We start from the raw sequence: 12684 nt of genomic DNA, 5'->3' as shown, positions 1-12684 counted from the left end.
TTTCCACACTCCAGCTACAGACGTCACGGTATTTTTAAGATTTAATGCAACAGACCAAGAAAGAGGGGTGGATAATGGTGAAGTAGAAGGAAAATAATAAGTTTTAAAGTTTCTGAAGGCTCAAACAAAGACCTTATAAAAAACTGTTATGAGGAAAGTCAGTGTTCAAAGTTACTAGTCGGGAAACAACACAGCAAATGTTTCACACTTAATAATTAATCAGTGTGGTTCTGCGCAGGTTCTTTTATTTTGATGAACGCTGTTAAGACATGAGCGACAGTGAGCGCCTTCGCTGACCAGCCGTTACTGCGCTTAATTGCCCTTGGCTTGCTGAGTCAGGAGCGGTCACTGTGCTCTATGTGCCCACTGGTGGCGAACCGTTGTAACTGCAGTACAGCGCATCTCAGCAAGAGAAGTGCAGCACGAGAAAAATAGAAGCAAGTAAATAAAAAAGAAAAGGGAGGGGGTGTAATTATTTCTGTCACACAAACTTGTGGAAAATGATGCTCTGGGCACAACAAAACTTGCACTTTCCTCTAAACACACAATAGCAATGGTTAAACATAGAGATGGTAGCATTGTATTGTGGGAATGCCTTTTTTTAATGGAGATAATTAGGCTGATAGGAGCTAACGGGACGATTACCTGAACTACATCAGGGCAATTTAGGAAGAAAACCTGTTTGCTGGTACAAGAGGTGAAGTAAGGCCCGAAGTTCTAAACATACAGAGTCTAAACATAAACCAAAAGCTACAATTAAATTATTTAGATCAAAGAATATTCTGCTTAAGTGACTTTCTTAGTCTGGACCTAAATGCACTGGGGAAACTGACAACACTGAGAAATAAACAGTCAATGTCTAGTCTTGAGTGTTGGTGTGCTGCTGTGAAAAGTGGACTAGAATATTTCTGAACAGGTACAAAGAGAATTCTAAGCAATTTTTTTTACAATTTGCCCAATATTGTTTTATGTTTTTGAACATGTTTCTCCTGCAACAAATATAACTCCCAGAAGCTTTGAGAAATCCCAATGCGTGACCCATCGTTGACTTCAAGAGAGCTCCAATCCATAAAAGCAAGCCTCTGACTAATGTACCTGAAAATTAATGCACCTTAACATCCAAGAAGACTGTAGAGAGCGTCGACCGAGTTGAATTCGGGAGCTTAGCTCAGAAAACGATTGTATTAATTGCCCTGGAGATTTAGGACATGTATATTTATCAATTCTAGGAGTGTACTTAGCTCCCTCATGCTGCAACAGGCTGATGTTTGGTGAAATGGAGCATATGCATTGGCTACCAGATAAAGAGTGAGTGTGCAGTGAACCTATTCTGAGACATTTCTGTGTCTCTTCTCTTGAGTACTTAGCCCCATCATAGTTTCTGACTGTTTTCTCTCCATTCTTGCCTTCATATGCAGGCACTGCTCTCTTGTGTTAGTCTTTGCCAAGAGTTTCTATTTGCTAGAGGCTGAACTAGTCAGACAGTTCATTGGGCTATCATTGAAAGAAAATACCAATATAAATCTGGTAAAAATTAGATTAATCTTTTCACTCAGATTCAACAACACGTACACAAGTGACATTAACCCTACTGCAAATGAGACACAGATATGCAGTGAGAAAAAAAAAACTGACACACACACACACACACACACACACACACACACACACACACACACACACTACATAAAATCTCAGTTCAAAGAGCAGCAGCTCCATTTGAGATATGACTCTGGACAGCATCAGTATGATGAAGAGGGAGCGCTCTTGACAGTGTTGTTGGTGGAACAGCATCAAACGGTGTGTGTGTGTGCGTGTACGTGCAGATGCCACATGTACTGATAAAGTCCACACACGACATGATCCTCCAGTGAGAAGTGAGGTTGTTCATATCAAGTGTTTGCTCATAGCTATACATGGTGTTCCCTTTTGTCTGCAGAGATTGTCTGGTGTAGCAGAGTGACATCTGATCTGATGGCTTTTGAAACAGCTCAACCTGATGCACAGTGTCAGGAGCATATGCAAAAATGCTAAATGATCCAAGCTGGAGGAAATATAGTCTTTGAGTTTTTTGTGAATTAATATTGACATCAAGGGAACATGTCGATTTTGAATAAAAATATGTAACCGAAAGCAGTTAAAAGAATATAAATCACTAGAAATGCTCATGGCATATTCTGTTCTTGCTTTTAAAGGGACTGTTTTTCTCTCAGGTGTTTATTTTTAATATGCAAGTTGTTATGCAGAAACCGGGAATGTAACAAAACCCAAATCGAGAAGGGAGTCTTATCCCCCATACGCCAGTGAAACCACACCCGACGAGTCTAAAATAGCTTGTTTGTTTGCTGGACTTTTCCACTTTCACTTGCTAACATCAGCAAGTAACACTTCTGAAATGTTTTCCCACTGGAAATGTTTGGCTCTTCTTAAAATAAGTACAAGCAGATCTCTGAACCATCAACTGACTAATTAAAGCAGAACTTTGGGAGAGGCCCCAGCTGACCTCCAGAGAGAAGGTAACAAAATGTTTGGGAGCTGCTTACTCTATTAGAATATGTTATATTGGGAATATTACACTCATTTTAACAGCACTCGGGATGAAATTCTGAACCTAAAACATTACAGAGTGTGGCCTGAGTGGTAAGCAGCAATTTGTCATGTTTTGTGGAAGAAAGTTAACATTAAAAAAGAAAATATCTGATGTGAGAATGCATTGGTTGCATTCTCACATCAAGCTTTTCTCTGTTTAGCACATAAGAAACCTTTAGGATTTCCACCTCACTTTTACATCTAATGATAAAGAGCTCATTTGCATCTACTGATCGGGATGAGCTCTTGTAACAGCTTTTAAGGGCCAGGTTGATGTGACACACATGCCTTAATAGTGATTCCAGGAAACCACTTACAGGCTAAGTGCATAAAAGAGCAGAATTGGGGTGGAGAAAAGCTGAAGTACAAAACTACATCCATGACTCTTGAAATGAACTGTGCAGCAAAGATTATTCATCATCATAAACATGTTGCTATTTTAGACCTAAAATCTTGCATGATTGTGTACGTAGAGATGTTGTGGATGCCTTAAATATTTTGAGAAACAAGAGCCTAATTGGGAAAAGATTCATTTAAAAATTAAAGATGAGGTTGAGTTGATCTCTAGTGGGACTCGACTTGGTCTGAGTGTCGCGAGTTAACAGTCTGTTGCTGTGAAGTGTTTGTACTTACAGAGAGCATTAAGCAGTCCGCAGGGTTTTCTTGTGCTTCGCTGGCATATTCAGACGGCCTGCACTACGAGTAGCACCAAAGAGACTTTTCTCTGACAGACGGAAACGATGGGCGTATCTGGCTCCAGCTGCATGGTTAATAGCCATGGCCACTGTGAGAAAAGGAGATAAAGCAGCATGAGCAATGGACACATGGACGTTAGTGCTACCTTATCAGCTCTTACTGAAATTTAGATGAAAAGGTTGATACCGCTCTTTTATCTAGCCTCTGAATAATAAACAGCCAGCAGATGGTTAGTTCAGTCTACTATCAACACTAGAAATGAGGACATGGTGAAGTAAGACGACTCTGAGACGGCAAAAAATAGGAATTGTATCATCCGTCTCACAGATGATTACAAAAAGCGCTTTCATTTAGGGAACCGTGGAACACAGCTGTGCAAACTCTAGAAATGCAGTTATTGTTAATTGCGTTTACTGAAATGATTCAGCATGAGTTAGTCCATGTAATTAAGCAGGTAGACGTAGATTTATAGAAAAAAAGAACGAACAGTTCTGCACAGTCAAAATGTAAACAGAAATTGGTTTTCACTTTTTAATAATTTATTGTTTTATTATTGGAAAAAAGAGTGTATATAGATGAAATAGTTTATTTCATTAGATGTAGGAAATCATATCTAGCCTGCAAAGACACCCGTAATAATTGAGAAAAATTGACAGCAAATAAATATTGACAGGTAATCTTGTTGACCCAAACAAAGTATTATTGACTTGATGGACTGTCTGATACTGGTCTAGATGGTTAAGATATTGTATTTGACAAATTTTTGTGTTTTTGCTTTCGGGCAATTATAAATTTGAGCCAGTAAAACTAATGTGGGATTCCTCAAGGCTCCATTCTGGCACCACTTTTATTCAGTGTCATTTTATTCCTCCTCCTGCAGCAGCTTTTGAGCACAAACTGAGAAATAAGTTGTGCCAAAGCCGAGGAGGGAGAGACGGGAGCAGGTGATAATGGGATAAATCCCTAACCCTAAGGCCGCACAGCGTTGCACTGCATTAAGCCGGCCTGTGCTGGCGAACAGATCCACTGCCATGATAACTTCTCATGACATGTTGCTCTGTGTAGGCACAGGAGCTGTTGGCTCTTTACACAATGTAACTCAATGCTGGGTGGCCTAAAAACTGAAAAAGTTACAGTCGTATTAAAGGTGTAGAAAGCAGACACCAGTACAATTTCAGGTTGAACACATTCAGACTTTGAAGAACTTAACTTTAGTCTCACGTCGGTAGACCGCACATTGTTCATATGATTTCCTCTTGGACAAAATTTGCCTGATGATCTTTGTCTCTGGCGGGCTAATTCATTTATTATCCCAAAGCTGCCAGTCTGATCAGACGCTGCATAAACTTAAGTGTACTTCAGAGTCCTAATCATGTAGGAGGAGGATGTAGAAGCTCCCAGCAATTCTGTTGCAAGATGATGAAAATTATTCATAAAGTTTTCAAAAGATAAGCACTTAAAATATCTAATAGGTAGCTTCGGATTTAAATCTCCTTTTCCAGCCGACTGTTAATTCCCTCATGACCGAATGAGCTGCATTTACTCCTAATTCTCATAGATATCCTTCAGACTGATTGGCTGTTGGGTAGCACGGCCTGAGATGAGTATCTTGTGCTGTAAGCAGTGGATTTACTCTGGATTTAGTGTGTGTGTGATGGTAAGGAAAAAAATAAGATCAAGTTTAGAAAAAAAAAAAAGAACCTGCTCTCGAATGGCACAGCCAGGCCCAAGCGTCTGTCTTTATCTGCACTCTATCACCTTAATCTCCTTCGAGGAGGGCCTCTGGGGAGAGGAAGTCTTATTTAATAAAGCGTCCAGTCTGTGCTGTGGACTGTCATCACTAAAGAGCACTACATGTTTGGTGGAAAGCATCCTAACAAACTTGCTGAAGATGTTTTATACTTTCAATGTTTCTGGGAGAAAATAGAGAAATAATTATCTTTCTTTAGTAAGAATATTGTTTTAGACTGATCTTAATCAAATTCCACATGGATATTACACAGTTTTTTTTGTACTAAAATGTTCTTTTATGTTTTTCGTTTATTTAAATGGTAGTACCTTTTAAACATTTTAATATTTAACTGAATGCTGAGTTTGTACTCAGAGAGGAAGAAGCGATTTGTCCAAAAATAACATAAAGGCCAGATTGTAGATCGGACAAAAATCTTAATATCTGTAGGAATGTCTCCCAGTGCAGTTCGGACAAAGAGCTTAGTATTTGGAGACATATTTGATGAAAATAAAATTGAGGTTTCTTTTTACCACAATGACAACTTCTACATTTAGGAGACGAGAGAGAAGTTTGGAAGCTTAAGAACACAATCCAGTCTGAAGCACACAGGCGTGTTCATGTTGTGGATGTGTTTTGCTGCAGGAGGGATTGGTGCACTTCATAAAATAACTGAAATGAGGAAAGAACTTCAATATTTGAATATTGAAGCAATGTCTCAATACCTCTCTCAAGAAGTTTAAATGTCTTTAAAGCTAAAAACATCCATCTATGTTTGCAGCAGATTGAAAGCTCAATGACAGAAACTATTCTAAATCAGAAAAATTGTATATTGATGAATAGAGGTGATGATTTTGTTTTCAGACATTTACAATCTAAAGCTGCACATCTTAGTGGCATAACATTACTAACGCTGGCAATATTTATTTTCTGCTTTTCCTCTCTACTTGGTTCTTCTGAGATGTTTTCACTAAAACGCTTACATTTTTAAGAGATGAGCCCTTGCGTACACATAACAGCTGAAATGTCTTGTTTTGCAGTCATCCTGTGTCAAACACAAACTTGGAGTGCTGCCGAATTAAAAAAAAAGTCCTTGTAATTCCATTAGTTTCTGAGAGGACTGAATACCATTATTATAATTTAGAAAAGCTTTGAAACTGTAAATAATAGTGTTTTTTTGACAGATTGTGTCTTATAAGCTCAGAAATGAAAGGCTTTTGTCTTTACTGCACCAGTTGTTAAAACCTTCTTTACAAATACCTACAGTAAATGTTTCAAAGGTGACCCTCAATATTAATTATTTTCACTTAGTACTCAGGCATTTAAAAGTTTTAAAAGCAAATTTTTCTTTACCATTGAATCAAAAAGCAATTTTAATTAAATGCTTTGTAGCTATATAACATTATCAGGCATGAAAAACTTTTTTTTTTTTACTAATGGACAGTGTTTTGAAAATATATTCACACCACCTAAACTATTCAAGTTTTTTATATTACAACCACAGATTTTGATGCATTCTATTGCAATTTGAACATTCCTGTTTGCACAGTATGTGGAATTGACATGACAATTTCACCACCATGACAGTGGAACAGTAAAACCCGTGTGCAGTTTTCCTTTAGTCATCTGCTACATGTGTTGTTATTCTCCAGGGATATTTCAAAATGTATATTTGTAGAGTTAGTTGGCTTGAAATATTTGTTATTCCATCTGCTTCCATTCAACCAAACATTTAGTAGATTACATTACATTGCAGCCATTTATCAGAGGTAGTCAGATTCTTAGTTGGATGTAGGCAAAACTAATATTCAGCTGTATTTCTGGATTTTTTTTTTTATGAATATGTCACTTTTGGTCAGCAAAGCACAGAAATCTAATACAATTCCATGAAGCAGAGAGCTGAGCAGAAGGACGTGGCATGCAGGTAATGGAAAACGAGGAAAGGTGTTGGCTAGCTCTGTGTGGTATCCACAGAGATGAAACCAGTCCTACCGCTTTTTTTCTTTCACATATCACAACTTCACCTCAGAATACTCCTCCGTGAAATTGCTGTTTTATGTATGATGACTTCCGCATCTCTTAAGGATCTCCCAAAGAGCGCCGTTTTAACCGTCTAATAACAAAAACATGTTCGCACTGCTGCGAACTGTCGAAAGCGCTTTGGAGAGAGCTCATCGAGAGCACGGGCAATAACACGGGCCTTCCATTGTTTCCATTTTTAAAACTCCAAGGGGAGCGTCGTTAATGCAGTTTCCTCGTAGTCTTTGTCTCTTGACTGCAACTGCTTTGCCCCCCTCCGCCGTTCAAGAGTGGGCCGCTGCTTTATTGCAACATCAGCATCATGACAGGAGGCGGGAGGGGTTGCTGATACAAGCCTGGACCTGGTCATAGATCTCAGTGGACATCTGTTCTGGCTTTTCATTATCCGCTCCCAGCTAACATCCCAGCAGGGGGACGTGAGTCTGGATAAAAAACCTCGATTATGTAACCATCTGAGCGGCTGCCCATGTAAGAGTCGATGCATTAATGCTCTGCTGCCTCTGCGTCTCTTTGGAGTGTCTGAGAATTATGGTTCCAATATTGCGTGTTGATTCATCGACAGGACCTTCTTCCATATTTCTTCTTGTGACAAGAAATCTGAACGCCAACACATGCATGGACAAGTGCCAGCATTTGGTTATCGCTTGTGTTTTTAGTGGGTTGACATTTGAAGACATTTTGCTTGAGCGCTCCAAGTAATCCACACATGGATTCACAGCCTCAAATGAACAAGCGAGAGATTAGTGGATCTGTTTAACCTCAGATCAGAGCGACGAGGAATTAAATCAGAATTTGTTTAGCGATATCTTCCTCTTGTCCTTTCCCCCCAGCAGTTCTGAACACTGTTTCCCAACGGAGCGACTCTGAGCTTACAAGTCTCATTATTCGGCTCTGAATGAAAGCAAATTTTGATGAACTGCTTGAAGGGTTTTGTCCTCACAACTCAAACTTAATGAAGCGTCATGAATCATTCTTTTAAATCTGGAATTTGTTCTTACGCCACACCAATTTTCCTGTTTTTATATGTATTAAAATATGTTTTCATCTTACATCTGCAAACATTCCTGTATTATTTTAGATACCATGAAAGTTGAAACTAATTCTGAGTTAGATTTAGAGCCAAACTTTGACTAGGCCATTCGAGCTCAAGAATATACTTTGTTGTAAACCGTCTGACCGACCCACAGAGAGTAATGTTTGCATAAATTTCCGGTATAATACACTGAGGCATAATACAGATTTTTAGATTACACTTCTGTTTGTAATCTGAAAATGTAAATTTGAGGATGACAACTTTTGCAGGTCAGTTTAAAAGTAGAAGTTTAATTTTTGTTCGGAGTTGTGAACGTTATTAGGTCCTTTGTGAAAGTGTCGCTGCTCACACTTTCCTTTTCTCTTGAGAACAGAAGACTGTCCTCATGCCATAAAACACACTTGCAGTATCAGCTGTGATAAATTACTTCTGGAACCTCAGAGGCAAAACGAAAAAGGGAGTTTGAACCAAGACAAATGGATCCTACACTAAATTAAGAATCAGATTTTAATGCTCATTGTGGCCAAATTATGGTTTTAACATTTACACAAAAAGAGGGTAAGTTGAAATTCAATTGACTTTGTAGTCTAATTGTATGTAAGAAAATTAGTTTTGGTCCAAAATCTTAGTAAAAATGATATAAATGTTATCTGATGTTTGCAAGGGGGGGAGAATATTTTAGATATAATGTACTTTCATAAACACTTCGGGTAGTTTTGCAGTTATTTATAATGCAAACTTGTCTGAATTCTGTTCAGATCTCCTGATCAAATTAAACTGTAAGGACAACATAACTAAACTAAGATACTAAATTATTTGGACTGACTGGAGCTGAATTTCAACTAAACGGCTTTTTTAAGGTCTTTCAGCAACTACCTTTATTCCTGCATTAACTGTACGGTCAGTAGTCTAACTATCCATGTTTATGAGTGTATTCTCTTTGTGCAAACAGTTTTTATGAGCTTGCATAGGGTTTCCCAGTGGAATCATCATGCTCAGTTCTTGCTGACTGGATTTGTTTTTAATTCTGCCAGCTCATTTTAACTTCACCTCTAGATATACCGACTTTCATCTCCTCTTCCATTTATTTCAAAATAAAAGGCAAACATCACATCTTGGGACATGAGAACATTATTATTGTACATCTCTAGACAAAAACGTCGCTTTCACTCGACTCAAAATGTCCATGTACATGTCAGTGCAACTAGAAGTCAAACAGTTACACGGTATTTTTATCACAGCAGTTTTCATTTCTTGGTTAAAAGGAGACTAAATGTTAAATTAGCAATGCCCTGTTACTAATTTCTCCTAATGACCTAGCTTGACCTGTGTACAGAGATTTAAGTTAAAGGTCAGATTGCAAGAACAACACCAATATAATATGTAAAGCAGTTTAATTTAGTCAAAAGGCTAAGTGAAAAGGGTAAAAATATCCTTTTTTCTTATATAGGAGCCCACAGAGTCAATTCCTTAAATCTATAGTTCATCCTTCAAGGACAAAATTCTACGAAAGGAGGAGAATTATTTCTGTGGAAAGAAAGTGCAGGGCAATGTTTCAAAGTAAACAGAGCAAGACTTCTGAGAACAGACAGGCTCATATTAGACTGAGGCAGGGATCAAAGCAAGGCTTGCTTAGATAAAAGGTTCACAGCAAAATGCCCCCAAGAAACAGGGATCAGATGAAAAGTTCTTCGATTTAACAATAATCCTGGAGACGACTGACTGGACCTTTTCATATGGTGCCACTGAGGGTTAGTGTCATACATGTCTGGTAATATACTGGAAAACCGAGAGCATCAAAAAGTGGCTTTACAAGAGACTTTTTTTATTGCAAAAAGGAAACAAATCTGAACTTATGAAGAAGGAAATAAACAAGTCTTGCTGCAATGATAATTGTTTCCATGAACTACTCAAAAGATGGCTGTTTTCTTTGACAATTATGGTTTTTACCATTTTTATATCCGAGCTTCAATATGACACTCTATGGCCAAGAGAAAATCTCCAACACATTCTAACTCTCTGAATTGTCTCTGCAAATGTCCTGCTACTTCTTCTTAACAAAGGCTGTTGTGCAAACTATAACTACATGCTAAATAAATCATAAATGCCATTTTTAACTCAGTCGTTCTGTATTAATGTTTTACTTCCTCAGCATTTGCCAAATGGCAGCAGCACTTCAGCACTTATCGCAGTGCAGAGGCTTTTTAGGCATCACGAAAACAACTGCTGCTAGGTTTTATTGAAAAGGAACAGAGCCATTATCGATGGAAAGGTGTGGCAGTATTTACGTCCACTGGTTCCCTTTGTTAGGGTTGCAGGGTTACATTTTCAGATCTTTCGGTACATTATTAATGGATTTTAAAAAACCTATAATTAAGCATTGCATGCTTGTAAAGATGCAATCCTTTCTTATCCTAAGTTAATACAGTGGCTATATTGAGTAGATGGATTGTCCTGATGTCTTTATGCTGTGATGGCAGCCAGGATTCCTGATTAACCAGTGAATGGATATTCCAGACGTCTGTCTGCATATTACAATCACTTGAGACACATTCACTGCACTCAGGTAAAATGCACTCACTGTGAGACCACTACCATCAATTGGCTGGACCTCTGATGAATTAGGTCACCTTAGAGTGAATGAATATTTATGCAATCACTTATTTTATGTCACATATTTTTATTTCTGATTATTTTGTAGGAATGTGTTTGTATTTTTCAGGCTCACTTTAAAGTTTTGCAGTTTTTTTTGTAAAAAAAAAAATGTAGCTCACAATTAATTTATAAAAGTAACAAAAAGGATAAACTATCTAAGGGGGTGAGCATGTGCACTATGGGAAAAGTTGGTCTTAACTGACATTTTATTTGGTAAAATTAAGCCCTAATTAAATGAATCCACTGGACAAGCTGATTAAAATGCAGTTTTAGGCAAAATAAAGATCAAATAGGATACAAATCTTCATAAGTGAAACATTTTTCCAATAATTTTTTTTTCTTAGATTCTATTTTAGATTTTAAAGTTAGTGAAAAACAACCTGCATGTAAAATTCGGACTTCAATGAAGTGTTAAAACTTATATTTTAATGGGGAGATACTTGCTAATAAAAAGTAGAACAATAATAATGCCTCATAAACATGGATTTGTGAAGCCTTACTTTTAAAAATCAAACAGTTGTGATATATTGTTTTCAAAGATAAATGTCAGTTTTGCCTTTTTCTTGTGAACCCAATATGACATGTTGGCTCTTTCTTTAAGGTCAGTGTATAATTAACCCCTAGGCTCGCCATTTTTATGCTGATGCTGAACATATTCCACTTAAATGCTGCTATAAAACCTATTTTTGCCTTGATCTAAATGAGAGAACTTCTCTGATAATAATGGTGCAACTAAATTGTGCTTGTTAGTACAGCAGAAGAGGCTTATAGCTGAAGTGGAGGCTAACAAGTTCTTTCTTTTTACAGTTGTTTCACTTGAAAAGCCTTAGGGCTCATCTGTAATTGCACAAGTTTAACAATGAAGTAAGAAGAAATAATTTTAAAGAACGTTGTTACATAGCTTTTTACAGGCCATGAATCAGCTCAGAAATCCCGCTGCAAATCATCTTGCAATCCCCTTGGCGGCACCATTCTGTGGTCTGCTCTAGATTAATACCCAGGCGTTTCTTTGGAATTGATTATTTAACTTTTTTCCCCATTTTCCCAGCGTTACATTTTATCTCATCCCAGCAGAATGGTTGTCACAGAAGTCTTTTGCCGGTGAGCTGAAATCCTTCAGAGCAGGTATGAATAGAGGAAAGTGGTGGAGGGGCTCCTTCACTCCTGCACTCCACTGATAACTTCAACATTTGACCACGCATTGTGTTCAGGCAGCTGCTTTTATGAAAGCATGCAGCGATGCTTCCGCCCAAACAGATATTTGTTCTAAATTGACTTTGAGTTTCTTTTTTCAAAGGAGCGAAAACTCCTGGAAAGGAAAACAGACGGCGTGTGGCTTCCAACGACCCTGATTGATGAGCTTCCGTTATCGGCAATCTTATTTTGTTTAAACAAATCGAAGCGGTCGTGCTGAACAGGAGCTGAGTGAATCTTTAACCAGAGCTTACCTCCTATTTGGGACAGATTATTATTCTAGATTGTCAGCAGAGTCTATGTTTTAGAAGAACAGAGAACATTCTGGCGCTCAAGTGGCTTTATTATAAATTAGTCATGATTGAAAATAAACATTTCCGCCGCCTGTTGGATGGCACACAGACCTGCTGCTACCAGAAGAAAATAGATGAAGTGCTTGCATGCTGATTTTCTAACTAGGTTATTGGTCACTCTTCCTGGCTTTCTTGCTCTCCTTTCTTCTATTTCCCCTTCTTCCTCTGAGCCATAAGCATGTTAGTATTTGTTGGATGCCATTTTCATTACGTATTTTCATTTCTCTGAGAGACAACCTTTCAAAAATAGAAAATCGAAAACTGGTGCTCCATAACCTAACTCAGACCTTGTTTCTGTTATCAGTGGTAACAACTAATGAACCATTTCAATACATCTGTCCAAACCCTGTCAACATTTTTTTTCCCCTTCCATTTTTCTCAGCAAAGCTATTTTC

The 12684-nt window shown here is 37.9% G+C and overlaps 1 protein-coding gene and 1 long non-coding RNA gene across 6 annotated transcripts in view; one reads left to right on the top strand and one right to left on the bottom strand.

The window, feature by feature from the left end:
* The window catches only part of LOC103140232 (uncharacterized), a 61242-nt gene that overhangs the window by 19882 nt on the left and 28676 nt on the right, over positions 1-12684 (top strand). The window lies entirely within an intron of this gene.
* Positions 1-12684, bottom strand: part of chrm2a (cholinergic receptor, muscarinic 2a) — a 71188-nt gene that overhangs the window by 36134 nt on the left and 22370 nt on the right. Inside the window, exon 2 of the mRNA XM_007555260.2 lies at positions 3223-3373. Coding sequence (XP_007555322.1) covers positions 3223-3231 — 9 coding nt within the window. The 5' untranslated portion in view covers positions 3232-3373. The remainder of the gene's footprint in view (positions 1-3222; positions 3374-12684) is intronic.

The sequence above is a fragment of the Poecilia formosa genome, unplaced genomic scaffold (assembly GCF_000485575.1).
Source record: "Poecilia formosa unplaced genomic scaffold, Poecilia_formosa-5.1.2 Scaffold69, whole genome shotgun sequence".
NCBI lineage: Eukaryota > Metazoa > Chordata > Actinopteri > Cyprinodontiformes > Poeciliidae > Poecilia > Poecilia formosa.
The sequence above is the reverse complement of the archived record's forward strand: the minus strand, read 5'-3'. Positions and strand labels throughout refer to the sequence as shown.